Source organism: Watersipora subatra, chromosome 4 (genome assembly GCF_963576615.1).
Source record: "Watersipora subatra chromosome 4, tzWatSuba1.1, whole genome shotgun sequence".
Classification (NCBI taxonomy): domain Eukaryota; kingdom Metazoa; phylum Bryozoa; class Gymnolaemata; order Cheilostomatida; family Watersiporidae; genus Watersipora; species Watersipora subatra.
The window spans coordinates 35,764,010-35,788,397 of NC_088711.1; the positions used below are offsets into that span (position 1 = coordinate 35,764,010).

Sequence of the window (24,388 nt, forward strand, 5' to 3'; positions counted from 1 at the left end):
AGATAGAGCAGAGTTCGAATTATCTCTGGTTTAGACAAGGATGGAAGAGCGACTGATGTTGCTGAATGACTAAATGCTATACATTACTCGGTAGTTATGGTGCGATTCAGTTATGGACGCTATTCGAAAAGTAGTAGCATTAATAACAGGAATAGAGGTGATATTCACATTAATACTACTAGTACATGTAGTAACAACAATACAAATAAGACTAATAAGAGTGATGTTAGTAGGAGTGATAATACCAATAGTGATCGCAATAGATATAACAATAACGATATTTACTATAATAAGAGTCGTGTCCCTCCGTTTGTGCGAAGCCACGTTATGCACGAAATGTGCCACAGCGAAGTCCAACCTAGATATGTGGTTTTCCAGCCAAGCATGCAACCATCTGAACCGCTCGACCACCTTTTAGCTCTGTGGAATAAGTGTGCATATAATTATTCTATGTTTTGGTCTCTCAGGGTGCACAGAACTGCCAGCATACAAGTAGTAATAACAGTAACAGTACTAATAGTAATAGTGATACTACTAGCAGTGATAATAATATTAATAACACGAGCAATAGCAATACTATTAAAATCATAGCTACCAATATAACAGTAACAGTGATAGTAATTGCGATAGTAACGGTAATAATCATAGTAATTATAATAATAATAGTAATATTAATAATAATAGTAAAACTAAAAGTGTCAGTGACAGCGTCAGCAGTAGTACTAATAATAGCAGTAAGCAGTTAGAATTGAAACTACACATATATTGATAGCTTTAGTATATATAATAATTAGAGTAACAGTTATAGTAATAATAGTAATAATAGTGTTTAGGCTATCAATAGTCTCTAAGCATCGTCAGCGGTCTGCTGGTTCCAATCTTCCTATTCATATCTATTGATTACTTAGCTGACTCCACCTTGAATATATAAGTTTGTTTACAGGAATAAAGTGTTATTATGATGGAGAAGATGTGACGCACTTGATTAAACTCTCCCCTTCAGAAGGAGACAAACTTTCTGAAGATCTGAGTCAAATTTTGCCACTGGTAGCCAAGGATAAGGTCAATGAAATTGCACCGTGTGCAGCTGTTCTAGGTAAGCCTAAACCATTATTTTATTAACAGCTTTCTAAATATTAATTTAGCTGCACACATAGCATTGCTCTAGTTTTTTACTATAGCATGAAACTCCCATCTTGTAATCTTGAAACCGTCACACTGAAGAAATAATACATGCAGTAGCTAGAATGCTTTATAATAAAATCATCTTATATAGGTCTTGAACCAGTGACCTCTCATTAAGTAGACCAACACTTTACCACTTGCACCACTCATCAACATTCCAAAGTCTCTGAATAATCTCCAGTATTACAAGACTGATGTTCTGTGAAGTTTACAAGTTTTTACGTAAGGGAAGAGTTGGAAGGGCAGATTCACTACAGCTTATTTAATGCGTAAAAACATGCCGACTCCAGCTAATGCCAGTCTCAGTTGACAATGTTATCAGATTAGAAAATTTTAGGATTAATGACAATTATTATTGATAATTAGGACAACTGTATTCAAGCGCATTGAGTACAATTGTACTCAATGTGCCCATGGATTTTTGTCTGGAAAAAATTTGTGTTGAAAATGAAAGCGATGCCGAGCGGCGCCTAGCATGACTAGGCTTTATGTTTTGAGCAACAACTCAGTCAGGTGTGCTTTTAACGGACTCAGGTGTGTATGTCAAGTTGCACTTGATAGCTAAGCAATGGGAAGGTGTGACCCACCTTCCCACCTTTTCACTGGTGTGCTCAGCCAACCAACAAATTTAGCCAACAGAACTAGTTAGTTCCAAATAAACGTATGCTGGCAACAGTGTACTGAGACATGGTCTGCCTACTGTATGGTACAGCTCAAGAAGTGACCATGTATCTATAGCAGCCCTGGGGTAATCATTTGTTGCTGAGTTTCACTTGCAACTTTAATATTGAGGCTTGCAAAGCGACTTTTATACTTTGACGTTTTCATGTGCAGCTCTTTGGTCATAAGAATTACTTCAAACAACAGCTTTCAACAAATATTACATATTTTTCTTGTAGTAGTTGGTTTCCTGTTTGTCTAATCAAACTGGAGATTATATTCGCTCTTCTCTGACTTCACCATTGTTATGTGAAGAGCTGTGTGAAAGAATATTAATTTTTTGTAAGCGCCCACAAAACTATAGGCTGTTTTTAATATTTTTATATGAAATGTTTTTGTTACGTAAAGGATTTTCCGATATTTACTGAGTAGAAATATTCATGAAAGTCATCTGCTGCCGGCATCTCCCAGTAAAATATTTCATAGAAAAATATTTGGTTCTCCGTAATAATAGTCACTGTGATATGATGGAAAGCCTCAATACTCAGTAATGTTGCCTGTATTGCAGATAGTGACACCCAAGGGACCAGTTCACAAGTCCAAGAGCAGCTCCCTCAGATCCCATTGTTGCCCTCTGACAATGAAAATGTTTTATTAGCTAACGATAACTTCTCTAGAGAAGGTCCTATCTGTATGTTCGAGGAAGAACGAGAGAGTCCCGAAGGAGCTAGCATGCCTGACAATGAGGAGCTGTCGAGCATGCACACAAGTCTACATATGGATGAAAAGAAAGATGGTTTGTCAGAACAATGTGAATTAGGAAATTTTATGTCTCAAAGTCTACCGGTATTTCCGACAAATTTCGAAGACTTTCGAGCTTTGGAATCTATAAATCTCTCGATTCAATCTTTGGAAGACCAAATAAATGCTGTAGACACATTGGAAGGTGAAAAAATAGCTTCGCCACAAACTGTCGGAGACATCCAGCACTTGTCACTGTATGACATCTCCAGTCGAAGGTCTATTGAAGATGATCTCTCTAACAGCGGTTACGCTACACCAGATGTACAGTTTGCTGAAGAAGCCGACCAACTCATTGATCTCCAAAAGACTCACCAACTAGAGGTAGAAATGCTTCAACCTAAAAGTTCTCTCACTAAAGATGGTTGCTATGTAGATGCAAAAAACGATGAAATAGATATATGGGAGTATGGTGAGGTGTACGAGGAGGGCGAGGTAGGTGAGGGGGTTGTCAAAGTAGCTGACACAAATATTTTGAACAGCGAACTAGGTCAATACTTCCAAGCAAACGATTATCTCAACGATGAAGATCTAGTCAAAGAACCTGGCAATTCTCTTAACTGGTTAACACCCATTCAGAGTCCCAACCACACCGACATGGCAAGTAACAGCAAAGAGGAGCTAGTGGAGTACGCTCAGAGTAGCTTTATGCCTGAAACTATCCAGAATGCCGTGCTAACATCGAGCGTAGAATTTCATGAAGATTCCCTTGGTGATCTCGTGAGGTCAGGCTATGCAGAGTTGCAAACTTCTCCCAGGCAATATGCACAAATGGAACCCTGCGCAGGGACTATTATGGAGCGCGTAGCTGTTACAACTCCTGAGACACAAATTCACCACTGCAGTTGTATGGAGTTGCTCGCAGATCTGCAGCAGGTGTGGCAGCTCAAAGCGCAAAGGGCCCAGAAAAAATATGTCTCAGTCATTGAAAAGAGAGTTGAGCCTCGTGATGTCTTTGTTAAGCAAAAGACTATTTCTAGAACTGAAATTAAACAGTTTGATGAAGTCCCATTTGAGGTGTCAAAGACTTTGTCTGGTATGGCATATCCAACTGTAAACATTGCTCATAAGGTCCGACTCGAGACTTGTCAAAATTTCGAGAAAGAAACATTCAACTGCGGAGAACTCTGGAAAGAAGGGGATATATGTGAGGATTACACTGAACTCCATCAAGTAGAGAAGCCTCAGCTCTATCATCGTGGTACTGAACTACCACGACATCTTAGAGTGCGTTATGAGCACACGCAGGTTCTCAAGCTAGAAATTTTTTATGCTGGAATGGATAGCGCACAGCAAAAGGCTCTAGCTGCTGAGTATAGTTTTCAAACTTTACAGTATGCTGATATCCGTGAAATCACAGTTTCTCTTCCTCCAGGGACAGCAATATACTATTTTAAGGCTGAGCCTGTTCCCAAAACAAGCTTGATCAAGGCTGCCGGTTCTAGAGTATATCACAAGCCCGTTCTAAACTGGATCTACAAGCATCAGGTAAAGACATACAACGCAAAGGATTTACCTGCTGCTAAAGCAAGTAAAAAGCTAGCGCATCAGCAAGTGAATGCACCAGACAAAACTAAAAGCGTTACCAAAGTCATCAACATGCAGTTAGTAAAGCCCACCCCACCAACACAAAAGATCTCACGAGTCCAAGCTGTGAAAGAAAAGGTCAAAATACAAACACAAAAGATCTACTCGATGCCACAGACTGATGACAGCAAAGTGAAACCAAAGTCAGCGGATTTGTACTCAAAACAGAAACAAGAAACAATGCCTTGTGAAGAGAATAAACAGACCAGTTATCACAAGTTTGAAAATAAAAAGCAAGAGCCAACTTTAGTCAGTAAAGAAAGTGATCGGGAGAAAAAGCGACAAGCAAAAATGACAGAAATAGACGAGCAGGTGCAGCAGCAGAGCAAGGAGCGAGAATTAGCTCGACAAAGGTCAGCTGATGAACGTCGCAAGCAGAATGAACAAAGAGAAGCGGAAAAAGCAGCCATGAGAGCAGAAGCTCAACGAAAACTAAAAGCAAAATTTGAAGAGAAAGAAGTTCCGACTGCCCAAAATAAAAGCTTTGACTCGACTAAAAATGTAGATAAATTTTCAGGGTTGAGAAGCAAGATACAGAATAAGAAGCCGTTACCTGAAGACAATCAGAAGGTAGAAATTAGTCAAGGACCACAAAAAGCTGAAAGCAAGGCAACAGCGAACAAAATTCAACCTAAATTACAAAGTGGCCAATCAACAAAGACAATCTCTATGACTCAGTCAGCCCCTGATCTCGGTGTGACTCTTTCGAGTAACCAAAATACAAAGTTTATGCAACCCGAAGACCAGATAGCAGGCTCCGATACAGACTCCTCATTGGCTGATAGCCAGTCAATAGCTAGTGACACCGCAAACGATTCTGACAGCTCCTCGAGTTCCTGGCGCATGAACTCGAGCATGTATCGGTGAGTTCAGCTACCAGACAATTTGTGACTTGTACTTTCTACACTGCGTTTAGTTACAGCCATTATATAGTATGTACACTATGTACAGGTAGTTACGCCTGGCATATAGTGTCTACACCGTGTACAGTTACACCTGTTATATTGGGTCTACACCGTGTACAGTTACACCTGTTATATTGGGTCTACACCGTGTACAGTTACACCTGTTATATTGGGTCTACACCGTGTACAGTTACACCTGTTATATTGGGTCTACACCGTGTACAGTTACACCTGTTATATTGGGTCTACACCGTGTACAGTTACACCTGTTATATTGGGTCTACACCGTGTACAGTTACACCTGTTATATTGGGTCTACACCGTGTACAGTTACACCTGGCATATTGCTTATTGCTTAAAATTTAGTACAAAGTAAACAACTAATTTTTAAAATTTTTGTTAAATTCATTTCATTGGCTGGGGAGCCTTTTAAATTTTCTTTGTGCACTCGTATGTTATAACTAAATTGATTCATTATGTACTTTTGTAAATAACACTATTGCCATTGCCTCTGTTTTATCTTGCTTCTCAAAATAGTCCAAGGACAAAGTGGGATCTAGGAGGAGATACAATCCATGAAGACCAAGTATTCATGGCTGACAGCACCAACTCGCTGCCACGATCCAAGGAAGCATTCAATACACATGATGTGAACTTGAACAGATGGCAATCAACTGACCGGCTCAAGTCTCTCTGTAAAGGTATCGATCTCAATCAGACCACTGATGACGAAGGAACAAGATCGCAGTCAATGCCAAGAAATGCGCACAGGAAAGATGCAAAGTCGCACCATCGAACCAAGCCATGGGTTAATGTGTGTAAAACGATTCTCTCAACAAAAGGAATAATTACTACCAGGGAGCTGATGGATGTTTGTGAGAAAAAGAAGGCACACTTTACAGCGAGACAAGACCGTGACTTCCAAGGGTTTGCGACAGTTGATGAGCTGCTCGACTGCTATGGCATTGCTGTCAGCAAGGTATGACAGCAAACTATATAGTATACTCAATTTATGTTTTTTAATCTGTATACATGTATATAAATGTATACATAATGTATATATCAATCTGTATACATGTATATAAATGTATATATAATGTATATATCAATCTGTATACATGTATATAAATGTATATATAATGTATATATCAATCTGTATACATGTATATAAATGTCAAAAATTGTCGTTCAGTGTGTCTAGCTATAGCTAGACACACTATAGCTATAGCTAGCTATAGTGTGTCTAGCTATAGCTATTAAAATTTGAGAAAGATACATCTGCTCTGTGCTGGATTTGATCTCCGTGCCTCTTGTTCCCCAAACAATATGCTAAACCATGCGAGATTGATGGATTCATTGGGTGACATATATCGCTATGTGGGTGAAAATACACTACCACTTTTCGTTACTGCGCAAAGTAATTTTATGCTTGCTCTCACAGCTCTTATTAGTAAGCTTACTCAAATTAACCATTGGCAATGTCTCAGGCTAATGGCGAGTGGCAGGCAACTACATACATTACCTCTTACTGTTTATAGGCTGATGTTTAATACCTGTGCAACGCCAAGCATTTCGCTAGTTCTATGATACTATGAATGTGTAGGTTGCTGGTTTGGACAAAGTTTTGCCATAAAGTGAACAACTTTGTTTGTTCCCTGGCCTGAATATCGTGCGGTCCTTTCTAAATTTATTAAACATAAATGGAGCTAAATAAAGCACAGAAAATATTTTTTAATCATATGTTTGTTTGAAAAATGAGTCACTTCGTATTCAATTCTGTTAATTCATTGCGTTATTATACACCCCAGAAATTTGCAGGCCACAAATGCATGGCAGCTATTTGTATTATTTTTGTATGGCAAAGATTGTCATTGACCAACATTGTAATACAAATGGTGAAGGACTATAACTTTGGGAAGCCAACAGTCTTCACAAAATCTCAGCAATGTACAGCCATAAATTATAAAAACTAAAAAACAATATATTTTTCAGCTTAGAGATTGCGCAGATGTTGTGAAACCCTCGCCTGATGCACTTCATCTGCCAGGAATCTATGTAAGCTCTGGAGGTACTGCAGATGTTTCTGGTAGACTTCTTCTCTCCATGCAAGCTTGCATTCTCAAAGGTCAGTAAACAATTTCTCGTGAGTGTAGGGAAATGTTGTCTACTAATCAAAACATTTTTCTTTCCGATTTAATTCTAACAAGGGTGAAAGGATAATAATGTATTATTAAAGTAAAGGTTTGCCTTGTTAGCAATAATAATTTTGTCAAGGTTTGTCTCCAAACCAAATTTAAAGTGTAGTACTGTGATATATGACTTCTAGGTAAAGTGTAGTACTGTGTAGTATAACCCCTTGGTAAAGTGTAGTACTGTGTAGTATAACCCCTTGGTAAAGTGTAGTACTATGAAATATGACTCTTAGGTAAAGTGTAGTACTGTGAAATATGACTCCTAGGTAATGTGGAATACTGGGAAGTATGACTTTCTGATGGTTTGTTACATTGTAAAGAACTGTAAATTATTTATGTTGTATTATGCAAAATTTTACCGAAATATTTCTACAAACAGTAGAATTTAAATAACAGTTATTTGATAAACTTGTTTTTTTTAATCAGTTTATTAAGAGATTTGATGAAGTGTTTCTGTAGCAACCAATTAGTCATTCTTTTCTTTAAGCTTCACAGATATAAACAAGGCCTTATGATCAATTACTAGTTCTTATGGAATATATTAACACACGCTAGTGAGTGTCTACTGTGAACTGTCCTTCTACATGGTGCTATCTCTTACATATATATCTCATTGCACTGTTCACTCTACCGTAACTTATACCTAAACCAAATCTTAAACCTAAAAACCTTTTTAATAAATAAAGTTGGTTATTTATAAATACTCATAACATATAATCATCCCAGAGGCTTTTATGACATCTTTCATAACAGAATACTATACAGGTATTTGGAAATAATGTATTAGTTTATACAAGCTGTTTTATGTAAGCATGCATTTATTATCTGAATGGAAAAATTAGGATTTATAGTGAACATCGTAGAAAAATTGTGTTCGATTATTTATATATAGTGGAGCTACTATAGAAGCTTTCTCTGAGCTGATCATTTTTACCTGTTATCTCAACCTATTGTAGATATCCTAGCAGTTGCTGAGGGACGAGAATTAAAGAGAGTTGTGCTCTCATTGAAGCCGATCTTCCAGGTATTTCTTTATATAAAGCTTCACCGCCATTGGTTATCACTCAGTTGTGCAAGGATGTGACGACTACATGTATAGTCCTAGGTGTGAACTACCCACAGTATTTGTAGCTTTAATCTATGTTTATATTTCTCAAAGTTTGTGTATATGTGTGTTTGTCTAGGTATAGCTGTTGAAATCTTTGAATAACGAATCTGTGTCACAGAAGATTTGATTTTAAACTCTCCCCTTTGCCAGTCTGATGCCCTATTAAGTTAGCTACACAAGCGGGATAGATTCGCTAGGCAATATATGTCGCTATATGGGAGCAAATGCTCTACCGCTTTAGGTCATGACACATGGTGATTACTTAACATCACGAGAAGCTGGTAGCTGTTATTAATACGCTTACTCAAATTATGCGTTGGCAATATGCCAGGCTAATAGCAAGTGGCAGGCAACTCTCATTACCTCTCATTGTTTATAAGCTAATTTTAATACCTGGGCAACGCTGAGTAGCACAGCTGGTCTTATAATATATATGATTTACTTTGTACTGTACCATATTTTATATAATATTATACACCGTAACACAACATATATGGCAAATTTAATTATGAATTAATTAAATTGTAGGATTGCAGCTTCTTAATGTTTCTAGAACTGCCTTATCAGATTTCTTTTAATCAAAATTACAAAGTTGTCATTTGATTGATTTTTATCTGCTGAAGCTGGCGCCATAAAGAAAACTTGGCTGCTGTTTTTGATGCACTCGCTACTGTAACACGTTCATAATCTCACATCTTAAATGTGGCAATAGTTTACATTTGTATTTTCATACTAAGTATGTCTTTTTACGCAGGAGGATGCCGATTTCGTAGTTGCACTCTTAGATGTTGGAGGCATTGACTGCTTGATTGACCTTGATGCCACAGTCGAGGATCAGCAGAATCAGATATCCGTTCTAAAAGGTGGACAAATACTCCTTTATTTGTTTGGGCAAACAGGAAGTCCACCCAAGAGCTTTGCGCTAGTGCATTTTTGCATATCTTAACATTGTAGCACCTGCTTGAGGTGTCAAGCTATTATTTTTTACATTCTCTATAATTATTGTTAATCAGTGTAAACATAGCAATTTTAAAAACGTCATAATTTTTCATGATACATTTCACGCTAAAATTAATTGTGTTATTTTGCAGCACTTGGACAGATTTTGCTCTATAATTTTGGAATGGAGGCTATGATCAATCATCGAGAGGTTGTTCGTTGGTTTTATTCAAAAATAGCTTCTATGGTGAGTCAAAGCATTCTGATGTCTTAGTTACCGCATTACAAACTGTCCAAAAACATTACGAAAAGTATGCTTTGACATTCTGGGTTTTTATGTATTCATCAAGTGGAGGCAACTCCATCTGTTATCATTTATTGGGTGAATACTTTTCTAACATTAACTGAAGTGTTAGATATTCAATATAAATGTTCGTACCTCTACATGGTCATTTGAGACATAATCATACGGTGTGCACATTCATAGGAGACAAGGTCAAGCACTGCGCAACTCATGCTACTCATACATGTGTATGAAGCTTAATCCATTGACAAATGTTGTCATATGTTTCTGTATAGCCACCCAAATAGTACTCTGTATTACATATACATGTGCAGTGCTTACTTGGAAACATGCAGTAGTTCCACATAGTCTGAACATGTAATTATGCAGATTACTATAAAGTGTTTGTGAAGAAACCGTGAAGTTTGTAATGCAGCACTTGTGTGAGCGATCCCTTGAAGATGGAGTATGATGTCTGCTTAGCTTACTGCAATCAGAGGCTGTGTATGTTTTTAAGAACCAATGTTATACAGACAATGACTTAGTAATGTTGGCTGGACGTGTATAAGTCTAGTGGCAACGAAACCTCAACAACTAGAGACACAGCCAGTTGCGGAGAGCACTTTATGAATGGACCAGTAGGCAATAGCAGTAGGAAAACAGTAAAATCAGTAAAATACTGCAATGCTTAAATATGAGTGTAGAAATAGAAGGAATCGAGCAGAATGGATCTATCTTATGATAGCAGTGTTCATTTGTTTTTCCGTCTGTCCGAAACCAGCTGAGGGCGCAAGATAAAACCATTTCTTACTTCTTATGTTAAACATTCGCTCAAGATTTGAAACAGCTTATAAACAGCGGTAGATAATTTAGTTGCCATTGGCTAAGTTTCTTTACCCAATGAATTTGAGTAACTTGAGCTAGTCTAAAGCTTTGCTATAATAAGAGCCTTCCGCTTGTCTGAAGTCAGTTAAGAGTGTTAGGAATAAAGATTGCCTTACCCAAGACTTGACCCTATAAATTTAGATGCACAGATGTAAAGCCTACGCACTGCCTCTAGACTATGCATCTACCTTGTCACATATTGGAATACTATAATTGTGCATAGCTATAATCGTTACACAGCATGATCTCTCATGCAAGTGTTCTAGAATGTATATACATGTATAAAATGGTTTAAAAATGTAAAATGGTTTAAATGTAGTCTATAAAAGGACACCCACGTTTCATCCATTAACATGTATATTATATGCCTCAGCGTATCTCTGAAAGTTACATAAACAGTTTTAGGAAGTTGGCATCACTAAACCGCTCTAAATAATAATATATTTTACATGGTACTTTTATTACTTTATTTTTAAAACTTAACAAATCAAGATTCAGTTATTTTGTCTAAATCATAGCGTTTTGAATCTTATAATGTCAGTAGTTAATCTAGACAGACAAACGGTTGAAATTGACATTTTGGAATAGTTGTTGAAGTCTTAAACTATTAAAGATATATTCAGAGAATGAATTTATTTTGGTTGGCTTAGTCAAAAGAATAAAATTATAATGTAACCATGTAAAGCATTCCGTAGTTTATAGAAAGTTGTTGAGGTCAAGTCACCGCTGCTGTCAATATAAGTTAATCAGCTCAGCTCAAAAAATTCTTGAAAATTTAAGTAGCAGAGAAAGAGAATTAAAGTGAATATTCCTTAAAACTATTTTGCACCTTGTATTTGTTAGAACAGTACGTAAATCATACCACATATTTATAAACAGACATAAATATACACAGTTAAATGACGCTAACAGGCGTAGGACATTGTGATAGATTCTCTCTCTCTCTCTTTTGTAGTACCGTTGTGTAACAAAGACCAGCCTAAAACTGCTCCTAGCCTTTGGAGAATATTCTAAAAGTAATGCCACTTTGCTGCATTCTGCTATCTGTGCAGAAGATAGAATCAAAGGTTTGGCTAACTTTATACATGTTGCTGAGAAGTAATATATGTTTTGCTCTAGTACTTGGCAGCACTTTAACAAGCCGGTATATCTTAAAGTTCTGCCAAAAGTTGTTTTGCTAAAAAGGAGGGTGATTAATTCCTTTACTGGCCTCACAGTAGTGTGTGCTCACGAAAAAATACTTTTTATTTATATATTGATGAGAAAGTTGTTTTGTTTGATATAGGTGGTAAATTTTTTTGAAAAATCATATGTTTGGACTCGTGCTTATTTTTCTCAGACAAACATTCAAAAATATTCTATTAAGTGTCATTGACCCCAGACTTTAATTTAAGTTTACCAATATTTTGAGGATGGTTCTGTTTTTGTCAACAATCCTACATACTTGAGGCTATCTTGCAGGCTTGCAGTCATTCTACAACCTCACGGACATTCTAGAAAAGGACATTGATGATGGGGAGTTGTGTACTCTATCAATCGCTTTGCTCAATATTGTAAGTGCTTCCTTCCTAGTTCATTGAAAATGGAAACGGTTCACTAACTCAACAAAGATCAACTTTTACACAATAACTAAACAAAGAACATCCATTGACATGAGAACATCACCAGGGAACTTGATCAGAAATGCTTGTTTTAAGATCAACTAGTCTGTTTGGGCTGAGATGCAAGTGTTCTAAATTAAAAAATTTTTCTTTAAAATAGTTTCTATGCTCAGTAACCTTATTATCTGGTGAGAATATTTTACAACTAAATTCTAAAATTTGATATTACCAAGACATAGTATTCTATTGCAATAATGTAGTACTACTTGCATGAATAAAAGTCTGTAATTTTTGAAAAAGAATTATGTACTGTTCAATATAAATAGTAGAGCCATTTTGCCAATTAATGAATTTAACAGAGATTTAACCAAGCAGCTGTCTGAGTTGATGACAAGCATGTTTAGATGTTGGTTGAGTGTGAAGCCTTCGTTGATATGTGGCATGCAGATCGCTATGTCACTGGAGAAAACTCAAGCGTTCAAAGAGATGAAAGCACTGATGATGCAATCGCACACAAAGATGATCGTCAGCAGAGTCGATGCTCAAAAGTCAAAACACAAAGAACTAGCAGAACAGTTGATGGAATTCAGGAAACACTTCTATTTGGATTCATCTTCCCCGAGGTTAGCACTGTGGAATACAGCTAAAATTGTATTAATATTATTTGTCATTCAAAGTATCGGTTTTATTTGGTGAGACGAGTACAGCCTACAGTAAAAGCTCAAGCAGTTATGGACACTTCCATTACATGACACGGTTGTTTCATGCTAATGGCTACATTCACCGTTTCCTTGACGCGGTTAATCCTCAAGTTGGCATTAATCCACAAAATTAAAATGACAAAAATCTACAAATGAACCGAGTTTTGGTCCTCACAAATTTTTACCAAGCATTTCAAGCTTGTGAAAGATGAAAATGGCACTTGCGAATGATGCGAATGCAAATGCTGCGCAAGCTATTCTATTTTAAGCATTTTCCACACTTCAGTTGTTCTCATTTTGATTTTAGCAGTTCAGAATGCTCTGCTATGACCTCCAGCGTAGAATTTCTCTTCAGTTTTAACAAAGCGCCTGCGTTAATTCGTATCGTGCGCATGTTCATTGAAACACTCATCACACGGTAACTCAATGGAAGCACAACTCCAAATCTGCATCATCCGTGTCATGGGAACATAGTGATCGAGTTGTTGTGTTCACTCGGTGACAGAGCAGACAGACTGTCGAAACAGCTTTTTATAGATGCTTTCATGAATTACATAGATTTTTATTCTGAGTCATTGCGTTGCAACAGCGTGCTGCTCGTGATGACATTAGGAATGGAGTCTTACGATGAGATCATTGATTTGAAGAGGGTCAGCAAATTAGCAGCTTTGTTGTAAGAAATAACTTTCTCTTTTACTTTGTATTTTGTATTCTCTTTATATATGTTTATCGTTAAGTAGCTGCCATAAGTTATGATTTAATTCCAGCAAACCATACACTGATTTAGTCGAGGTGCAACTAGTACAGAAGGAGACAGTTGCTAGCCGGCCCAGCTGTAAGTATAGATATCTTTATTATATGAAACACTATCAAATCATAACATAATATCTTTGCTATCCCAACAATTTTGTGTGTCAGTATTCAGGCATGTATACGAATGCCAAACAAAATATTCAGTCAGAAAACTGTTGTAGATCTCTCTTTATCACTTGGTGAGTTAGAACAGCTCAAATCAAACTGAGCTCGTCTCTAGCGCTTGCTCAATGTATAATTTATGTTGCTTTGTGCATGCATCTGCATCTTTAGCTTTAGTCTGCTTTTTCCAAACAAATTCCAATTAGTAGTACAACATCCCTGTGTCGTACATGTATTTTATTCTGATATGTTCTTCATGAAATCTGCTCTAAGTTATGTATAACTGCTCTCCGCTGGTTGATCTTTGATCAAACTACGTTTATCTCAATTGATAAATACTTCTTGGGTTTAGTCTTCAGGTACGGGTGGCACATTGGTTTACTAGTTACTAGATATACTATTTGCATGTATATTAAGTATATTTAGTAACAGTAACTTAGTTATTGTTTTAGATGCAACTCCTGGAGTGGAAGAGACAGCCAAAGTGTAAGTTTATATATTTATCATACTATAAATATGTATAGTTGTATAAAATTATATATATTCCCATATCTATTTATACTAACATAGTTATAGTCAGTTGTATGCATGTTGTAGGCTGTTTTATGCATGTTGTAGTCTTTTGTATGCATGTTGTAGTCTGTTGTATGCATGTTGTAGTCTGTTGTATGCGTGTTTTAGTCTGTTGCATGCATGTTATAGTCTGTTGCATGCATGTTATAGTCCGTTGTATGCATGTTGTAGTTCGTTGTATGCATGTTGTAGACTGTTATATGCATGTTGTAGTCTGTTGTATTCATGTTGTGAGAATGTTGTGTGCATGTTGTAAGAATGTTGTATACATGTTGTAGGAGTGTTGTATGCATGCTGTAGTCTGTTGTATGCATGTTATAGTCTGTTGTATGGATGTTGTAGACTGTTGTATGCGTGTTTTAGTCTGTTGCATGCATGTTATAGTCCGCTGTATGCATGTTGTAGTTCGTTGTATGCATGTTGTAGACTGTTATATGCATGTTGTAGTCTGTTGTATTCATGTTGTGAGAATGTTGTGTGCATGTTGTAAGAATGTTGTATGCATGTTGTAACAATGTTGTATGCATGTTGTATGCATGTTGTAAGAATGTTGTATGCATGTTGTAGGAATGCTGTATGCGTATTGTAGGAATGTTGTACGCATGTTGTAGGAATGTTGTATGCATGTTGTAGGAATGTTGCATGCATGTTGTAGGAATGTTGTATGCATGTAAAGGAATGTTGTATGCATGTTGTAGAATAGTTGCTTACACATTGTAGGAGTGTTTTATAATTATTACTTAGCGCGAGAAAATGTGTTTTTGCTATCACTGAGATTTTAATCAATGCGCCTGTTTGATGTGAGTGTATTTATTTGCACATTTACAGTACATTTTGAAAAAGACAAATCTACACTCGAGAAGTTTTAATGACCGTTCTAACGACATAAATCTTTAAATTACCGTATATCCTCACATATAAGCTGAGTCTGAAATTCACAACAAAAATTTGCCGAATTAAGGGGTTCAGTTTACATGCACATAACTCTGATCACACCAAAATTAAATGACATTATGCTAACTTGATTCTGACAACAACTACAACTCGAACCATGCTAAGCATGCGGCTGGTAGCTTGTTAGTTTGTTTTATGCTGCACTGAGGGTTTGCGCTTGACAAAAAGCACATGTGATGGTTTCTTTAAAAAATGCAATGAAACTGACGGATTTTTCTTTTTGTCCAGCTTTTGTCCTCATGATAAGAGCGTGCACGCACCCAGACAAGACAGCTCTTGTTGGCAATACTAGTCTCTGGTTAGTTGGTCACACACATGATCACTTGTGTGTTTATCCTTGTCACAGACAACTTTACATGCAGTATGTTCGCATTAGTACTACCGCTAGTACAGTGGAAAAAATCTTACCATTAGTAGTACAAGTAATATATACAGTAACAATAATGGTTATTATTTTCATTAATTCCCTTCTGCAACCTTTTTAGGGTTGGCTTATATAAAATATTTTACAAACTCGCCTTTTTAGAGCTGTTTTTAGGGTCAGCTTATAGGTATGTGAGATCAGCATATATTGTGAGGATACATATATGATAACTCTCACATCAACAAAGCAGCATTTGTGACTAACTTATTCTATATCAAGTTTAACAAGCATACCTATCAATTTGTCATAAGTAATGGACATTGCTCACTCAATGGCAGCATTCATTTGACAGTCTACTATCATACAGCAACTTGATTTTTTTAGACTAAAAGAAACTGGTTATGAGGAAATTATTAAAGATGCACAAAACAACATGGCCTCTGAAACAGCATTGTCTCCTGGCAACCGCAACAATGCTCGATGGAAATTTTATGCCAAAGCAAAGAAGGTGAGAAATTTGCAGCTGTCTTTCTCATTTGGCTAGTTTTTGCATCATATTTGCTATATAGGCTTCACATTCATATATCTTATCACACATATAGGTGACCATTAGGCTGGAGTCCTGAAAATTACATATTTCTTACTCATCTGTATGGAGCTCTTGAGTAATTTGTACTCAGAAAGAATTGTTGGCCTTATATAACAAGAAAAAATGTTTATGTAGCAAGGAGCTATTTATATAGCAAGGAACTCTTTATATAACAAGGAAAACTTTATAGACGTACTTCATACAGCAGGAAACTTGGTATATAGCAAGAAATCTTTATATATAGCAAAAAGCTGTTTATATACACTGTATGTATATATATATCTTGTTATATAAGATTTTCCTTACTATATGTGTAGGCTCATTTGAACATGTATTAGCTGTGCTACCCGGCGCTGCCCGGGTAATAAAAAAGTCTTTGGACAGAAAATTTATTTGTATTTAACATATAACAACATTTGCCATTCTAACTTTCAAACTTCATATCATGAGGAAAATGTTTTGCGCATGTCAAATAAAAAATAAAAAATAAAACAACTATAAAAGGGTTTAGACGTAAATGTGAAGTAATTAGCATGTAATAGCTAAATTAAGTCAGTTTTGCTACGATTACGATAAAGATGATTCGGTAATGATGCAAGTAATACAAACTGAGAAAACAGTATAAAAATCATGAATATGTAGAATTAATAAAAATTCTTTCATAGAAGTGCGTGTGTATAAAAAAGATTATTGTTTCACCAGAAGCTATCCATCAAAACTTCGAATACGACGATACTGGAACCTCTCAATACCGGTAAAATGTAAAAATGAGATATCGTACTGTCTTTGCAGAGAAAATTTTGAGGCTCTTCCTACGGAGATAATATAAATTGTCCACATGATAAGATTTGGCCTTGACCCCAAATATAGTAATTGAACCTTATGAAAAACATCTCTTAACAGGGGCGTCGTAACACATGGGAGCATTGGTAAAAAAATCAGCGTGCGCTATAGCTATAGCCATAGTCACTCTGGCTATAGCTATAGTCAGAGTGACACTCACACATATTTTGAGAAATATATATATAGATATATATTATATGTATATATAAATACCTGTATATATATAAAGGAGCTTATACATATAACCAAGAAAACCTGATATAACAAGAATTACTTTATATAGCAAAAAACCCAATACCAAACAAGACATCTCCGTATATAGCAAGAAGTCTCCGTATATAACAAAAACCTTCCATATATAGCAAAAAAATTGTATGTATAACAAGGAGCCTACACATATAACAAAGAACTCAGATATAGCAAGAAGTCTTTTTCTTAAGTGGCTTGTGTTACATTTCACTCAAGTAATAAAATTTCCTGACTTGATTCATTGCAGTCACAAGATGAGGCTGAGATTGTGGCTGTTAAAGAAAAACCAATCTCACCAGTAGCTGCCGGTTCTGTCAGCGCAATAAGTAGTAAACTAACCAGCCCGAGCAACAGTACTAGTCCAATGGCTTCTGCAGAGAGCGTGCCACTTGCAAGCACCTTTCACATAGAGACACTGAAAGGAAAGATCATGCAACCAGCAACTACGGCTGGACAAGAACAGAAGTTACCTGTTCAGTCTGTCAGCAAAGTACGGACAGATACAGATAATACATGGGACCGAGTTGAAAGGTAGCTTTATTTAATTATTGTGATGGCATATGGATTATGGACTGAACTATTGATTATGGACTGTAAACTAGTGATTATAGACTGTGAACTAGTGATTATAGACTGTGAACTATAGATTATGGCCTATGAACTAGTGACTATGGACTGTGAAATATTGATTATGGACTATGTACTATGGGTCATGGACTATTGATTATGGCCAATGAATTATTGATTATGGACTATTGATTATGTACTATGAACTATTGCTTATAGACAATGAACTTAAGGTCATGGACTATTGACTATGAACTATTGATTATGGGCTATGAACTATGTGCAATATGTGCTGACCTGTAAATTATTGACTGTAAGCCATCACTATTTTAGTCAAAATTGAAATACCGGTAGTTACATCTAACCACATTTTAGCAAGCTTTTATTGATGCTGTATACATCATGCGTGAACATTGCTTGATTATCATAACTAGATAACTGTTGGTTTTAGTTCTGCAAGGGCAAAGATGTTGAAAGTGATGGGAATAGATTTTACTGACCTAGATGCTGACGATGACATAGATATCTTCACTAGTCAGGCTACGTTAGTGTTGACCGGGCCTTCACCACCTCCACCCGCTCCACCACCATTTGGTCTTGCACCACCTCCACCACCGCCGTGTGCTCCACCGCCATTTGGTCCAGCACCTCTTCCACCACCGCCACTGCCCCATCTAGCCCCGCCTCCGTTACCACCAGGTCTACAAAAATCACCCCCGCTGTCAAACAGTTCTCCACCTAGCAACAAAACTGTTCAAAAGTTTGTCAAACTTCACTGGAAGGAGGTTGCTTCCAAGGTAACCTTACCAACATAATGCTGATTCAAAGTTTTCTGACTGTCGCTAAACAATCAAAACGTAAAATGATGTAAAGTGAGCGGAATGTTCTTTGGATATTTCGTTTAATTTTAATTGCATGAATATCGAATAAACATAATTTCCACTTTAAATAACTACAGTGTTATAATAGGTTAACTGTACTTATATTTTTTTGTTTTGAGGTTTTTCTCTGAAGTCACTACAGCTCTATTTTCAGAGAACAGGATCAAGTTGAAAATGAACAAGTACAGTTAACCTATTTCAGCGCTAGTTACCTTATTTGTAACACTCCACACTTTTCAGAATGTAAAGTGCTGTTCACACTAACTTATCCATTAACTTCACTTTAAAATATTGTTTGTTTTTTCTACCAATCTAAATTGGAATAACAACAGTTTCGTTACTTTATCTCTGACAGGTGCACATTCCAAACCCAACACCAAAAATGCAAAAACAGGGAACCATCTGGCAAGGTTTAGCGACTACTTCTTTGGATATGGAGAAATTTGAAACCTTGTTTAAAACCAGAAGTGTCGAGAGCAAAGCTAAGGTAAAGCCTAATTTCTAGTGTTATATGATTTGATGTGGAATACACTTGCAATGGCCGATAGCTATAGATTGCTCACACTAGCTTAACTCTGAATGTATGCTGCAGCTAACAACATGCCAGTCTTTCCTAATGCTTTAATAATATGCACCAAAAATATCATATCCACTGATGCTTAAAAAATGCTACATTTTATGGCATGCGTGTGCAATATTATGACATGTTACAGCAAGTGCCTCTATGTGAGGATTTGTAATAATTGATAGATTTTATTTCTTGTCTATCACTTTCTGTTTCTATCTCTTTTCTTTCTCTCTCTGCATGGCATCTATGCTTTGACAATGGATTGCTTGACCGCTAACTTCTACAGGAACTAGAGGTTAGTATCTAATAATATCTATTAGGGTAAATCTTATTTTTGTACTTATACTAGGTGAATGTCCGGAGTTGCACAGGTAATAAAAAGATTTTTCACAGAAAACTTTTTTTAATCAGCATATACAACATTCACTATTCTAACCTTTAAATAAGGGCGTTTGTTTATTTCTGTGTGTTCAATTAAGTTTATGCTAATCTATATACATATATACATGTCAGTTTTTGTCAATCGTCTGTCCAGTGTTTGTACTAAAGTTTTAAAACGGAAAATCCACTTCACAGAAGATTTGAACTCGGAACCTCCGGGTATTCAGACAGGCAATCTACACTAATAGACTACAAGTTCAACTGATAATAGCGATGAATAATGAAGCACATATTCATTATATCAGTTGAAATTCTCGCACTTGAAGCGGTTGGCACACTCCCAGCTAGATTACGTTTGATCATCATGTGTAAAGTAATGTAATGTAAAGTAATATTTCGACGAATAAGGTTGCATGAAAGTGTAAACAGAAACCATCTCTCACAACTACGTCACATTTGAGCCGTTTTGGAAAGGGAATCCAAACTACGGCGGTCTCGTGTGGCTGCGATTTTCTGTTTGTTTTTGAGCTTTTAAGAGCTTGTAATCACATTTCCACATATTTGGCACCTACAACACAACGGAGTAAGACATGGTGAATCTTTTGATACCAAATAACTGTAATGTGAATTTTGTTGCAAGTCAACCTTTAAGCTTGCTTCTGACGCTGCTTTTACTTTAGCAAAGGTTTAGACTAGCCTACCAGGTAAGTTACTCAAATTCATTGAGTAATAATTTTATTACCCGTGCAACATCAGTCATTCACCTAGTCTATATATATTTATAGCATTTGGCATTATAACATTATTCTTCTAGTAGTTCAAGTGGGCTAGATGAAGCGTGAAGCAAGTGCATTTTAACCAATCATCCTTAAAGATTGGCAGGTGTAATTATTATGTTCACAAATATTCCATAGTATGGCAAATTGGCTGCGTGGCTTAGTGGTTAGACACGCATAACGCTTAGTGGTTCTGTCTGCATAACCGGTGTTTTTGAGTCCAGTGCCAAGCATTTTTTGTGCATAACATCGCTATAGCTGGACATAAAATAGATTAACAAACACTTAGAATTATATTAATCTAGTTGAATGCCCGGTGTTGCCTGGGATATGGAAAGTCTTTCTACAACACAACACATGAATCTTTAAATTAATATACCATATATCCTCACAAATAAGCTGAGTTTGAAATTCAAAACAAGAATTTGCCGAATTAAGGGGTTCAGTTCACATGCACATAACTCTGATCACACTAAATTAAATAACATGCTAACTTGATTCTAACAACAACTACAACTCGAACCATGCTGAGCATGCGGCTGGTAGCTTGTTAGTTTGTTTTATGCAGCACTGAGGGTTTGCGCTTGACAAAAAGTGCATGTAGAAGTTTCTTTAAAAAGTGCAATAAACCTGACACATTTCTCCTTCTGTCCAGCTTTTGTTCTCATGATAAGAGCTTGCACACACCCAGGCATAGCAGCTCTTGTTGGCAATACTAGTCTCTGGTTAGTTGGTCACACACTTGATCACTTGTGTGTTTATGCTTGTCACATACAACTTTACATGAAATGTATTTACATTAGTACTACCACAATTGAAAAAGTCTTACTATTATTAGTGGTGGAAGTAATATATAACAATAATGGTCATTATTTTTATGAATTCTCTTTTGCAACCACTTTAGGGTTGGCTTATGTAAAAAATTTTACATAATTAAAACTTTTTTCAAGTCGACTTCAAACTTTTAACTAACATTTGATCACTTATCTGTTTGCGAGTCCGATTTTACCATAATGGATAAAGCTGAACTGAGTGAGATAGCGACAAATTAGCATATCGATCTTTTTTATTTCGTTTTAATCAGTACATCAATCGACAAATTTTTTTTGAGGTAGATTTTTGTTGATATCGTATGGCGAAAAGCAAATTTGCCAAAAAACAAAATTTTTATTGAGTTAGGCGAAAAATATTTTATAACTAGCGCAACGTAACCCTTAAGCGCAATGTATCAATTAGTACTACATTTAGCGTTTGATCAAGAAATGGGTATACTGTATATGATAAGAGCAATAAAATTTTAAGGACTGTGTAGCTCAATGGTTAAATGTGTGGTTAGAAACTTGTGGCTGCAATTTTCGTGAGTTCAAACCCAGCCCGAAGCAAGCTGTTTATTCTAAGATTTTAATAACTATAGCAGGACACACCGATTTACAAAATCACAGATGACAAACAAACTTTGAAATTTATATATATAGATAAAGATGATGTATATTTGCTACATAAATGTCAATCTCCGCAGGTACTTGTGAAGAGAAAACACTAAAAATGACTGAACTGTGATACCAAAACTCACCAGCATGTTTTCTACACAAACATGTGTTGGTATTTAGTTGGTTCAAAAGCAGTAAGGTCTGTAGTTGTTATCAACTCTGTAGGTATTAATTTGTGAGATGCTGACTACTCTCTCTGATTTATTACAAATATTACAGCAATTACTTTCTTCAGTTCTGCAAGCTGCTTTATGATTTTATTGGACTGTACTGCAGAAAGTAGGAGACACTGGAAGCAAGTATATTACGGTGCTAGACTCAAAAAGGTCCAATGCTATAAATATTGGTCTTACCAAACTACCTCCAGCCAGAACTATAAAGGCAGCCATCATGAAAATGGACAGCAGTATAATCAACAGAGAAGGCATAGAGGTAAATTGGATGGATGTAATTCCTACTATCTAAACACCTTTTGCCTCCTGAAAAATTATTTCATTCAGCTGTATGCGTGTTGGAAAAAGTTAAGATAATTGTGAACTTTGACTGAGCAATTGTGTTTGGAGATAGGAATAGCAGGTATAGGTCTATTATATAAAGTATGGTCAGGTGTAGGTCTATTTTATATATTATGGTTGGTGTAGGTCTATTTTATAAAGTATGGCCAGGTGTTGGTCTATTTTATATAGTATGGTAAAGTTGTAGGTCTATTTTATAATGTATGGTCAGGTGTAGGTCTATTTTATATATTATGGTCAGGTGTAGGTCTATGTTATAAAGTACGGTCAGGTGTAGGTCTATTTTATATATTATGGTCGTTCGAAGGTCTATTTCAAACTCTTGCAGAAGATTCTCTCGACGATGATTCCGAATCAAGATGAAGTACAGGCTATAATCGAAGCAACAAAGCTAACTCCTGAGAAAGAATTAGGGGCGGCTGAGCATCTCCTCATCACTATGTCATCCATAACTGAACTTATTCCGAGGCTCAATCTCTGGGCTTTTAAACTTGATTATAATCAGAGAGAAAAGGTAAATCTTGCCGTTATCAAGATTCATGATTTGTATAGATTATGTAGGATATACAATACACACGTACGTACATCATTATTTAAACAAAGCAATAAAATTGGCTCTGTTCTTACTCAACGTCTTTAAGAAAGTCAAATGAGTAAAAAAAGTGAAAAGACAAAGTGTGAGAAAGGGGCTAACAGCATAGTCAGAAACATTCAAAAGAGGGAAAGTATGGCTGTTTGTCTAATCAGGCAAAGATGAAGTTGAGCCAAAGTACTCGGTGTTCCTGCTGCAAAATAGCTTTTTGAATGAGGACAATTACTACATAACTAACGTCAGCGTTGTTAGCAGAAAATTTGTCTTGTCTCCAGAAAACAGCCGCCAAAAACTGAGAAAGGGTTGCAGCAAACAGTAACTTTCTGGGTTTTATACTAGTTAATAGCTAGCACCGTTGACCGTTACATGTAACAATTGATAAGCTGGCCCAAAACATGTGTATTGTTTTAGTATAGATTTTAGTGAAGATCTAGCTTTCCAGGTAAGTTTCTCAAATTCATTAGATTCCTAAGTCCTTGTATTCTATTACCAGTGCAATGCCAGACATTTGGCTAGTAGTATGTATATAGTATATAGGATATTGTCTGTGTGTATTTTCTTTATCACCACATCAGACATAATGTCTGCCCCAAAAATTCGATCACTAAACATATTATCTATTATCTTGTTTAGATTATTTTGCATAGTACACATGATGCATTCATTCTTTGTACAAATTGTATGTAAGATATAATTCAGTAATTGTAATTGAAGTGATTTAGTTAGAACATCTCTATTGTTTGTGTATACTAAAATAATGATTCTCTGTAGACAATCCACCAAATTAGCTAGGTGCCTATGGAGTAAGGGGGGACAACTCTATACAGGTTGTAGTTATACCACAGTAGCCAGAATAAAGGGAAACGATGTATACACAAAATCATGAGGTTAATAAAGATGCACTGCCATTGGTTCATAGAAGAGCAATTAGCATTCTACTGGTTACTTGAAGCAATCAGCAAGTGATCTCTGGTCAGAGAAACAATTACTGGCATCATTTGAATTGGTCAAAATAAGACCAGCCTTTTCATGTTTATTTGCTACATCTTATCAACAGATTTAAGAATTCACCTCATTTTGACAGAGAAAGCTGCATTTGAATGCTTCAATAATTACATCACTTTTTGAACAAACCTTTTATTCATTTGAAATAATTCTTTTTTGCAATAACAGAGTTTAATGCACTAAATGCATACAGTTCACATACACTAGAGGCTGCATATTCTCTCATCTACTCATTGATTTAAGTTTAAACGCACGTTTAACAAGTTTTATCGTGTGTTT

At 36.1% G+C, this 24,388-nt stretch overlaps 1 protein-coding gene across 1 annotated transcript in view; it reads left to right on the forward strand.

The window, feature by feature from the left end:
- LOC137394198 (uncharacterized) overlaps positions 1–24,388 on the forward strand; it is a 51,770-nt gene that overhangs the window by 21,165 nt on the left and 6,217 nt on the right. Inside the window, exons 13-31 of the mRNA XM_068080918.1 lie at positions 944–1,096; positions 2,414–5,096; positions 5,676–6,117; positions 7,131–7,263; positions 8,287–8,354; positions 9,193–9,301; positions 9,530–9,624; positions 11,501–11,612; positions 12,007–12,098; positions 12,594–12,769; positions 13,155–13,265; positions 13,615–13,682; positions 14,215–14,248; positions 16,038–16,161; positions 17,582–17,865; positions 18,353–18,698; positions 19,138–19,269; positions 22,274–22,429; positions 22,841–23,026. Coding sequence (XP_067937019.1) covers positions 944–1,096; positions 2,414–5,096; positions 5,676–6,117; positions 7,131–7,263; positions 8,287–8,354; positions 9,193–9,301; positions 9,530–9,624; positions 11,501–11,612; positions 12,007–12,098; positions 12,594–12,769; positions 13,155–13,265; positions 13,615–13,682; positions 14,215–14,248; positions 16,038–16,161; positions 17,582–17,865; positions 18,353–18,698; positions 19,138–19,269; positions 22,274–22,429; positions 22,841–23,026 — 5,504 coding nt within the window. The remainder of the gene's footprint in view (positions 1–943; positions 1,097–2,413; positions 5,097–5,675; positions 6,118–7,130; positions 7,264–8,286; positions 8,355–9,192; positions 9,302–9,529; positions 9,625–11,500; positions 11,613–12,006; positions 12,099–12,593; positions 12,770–13,154; positions 13,266–13,614; positions 13,683–14,214; positions 14,249–16,037; positions 16,162–17,581; positions 17,866–18,352; positions 18,699–19,137; positions 19,270–22,273; positions 22,430–22,840; positions 23,027–24,388) is intronic.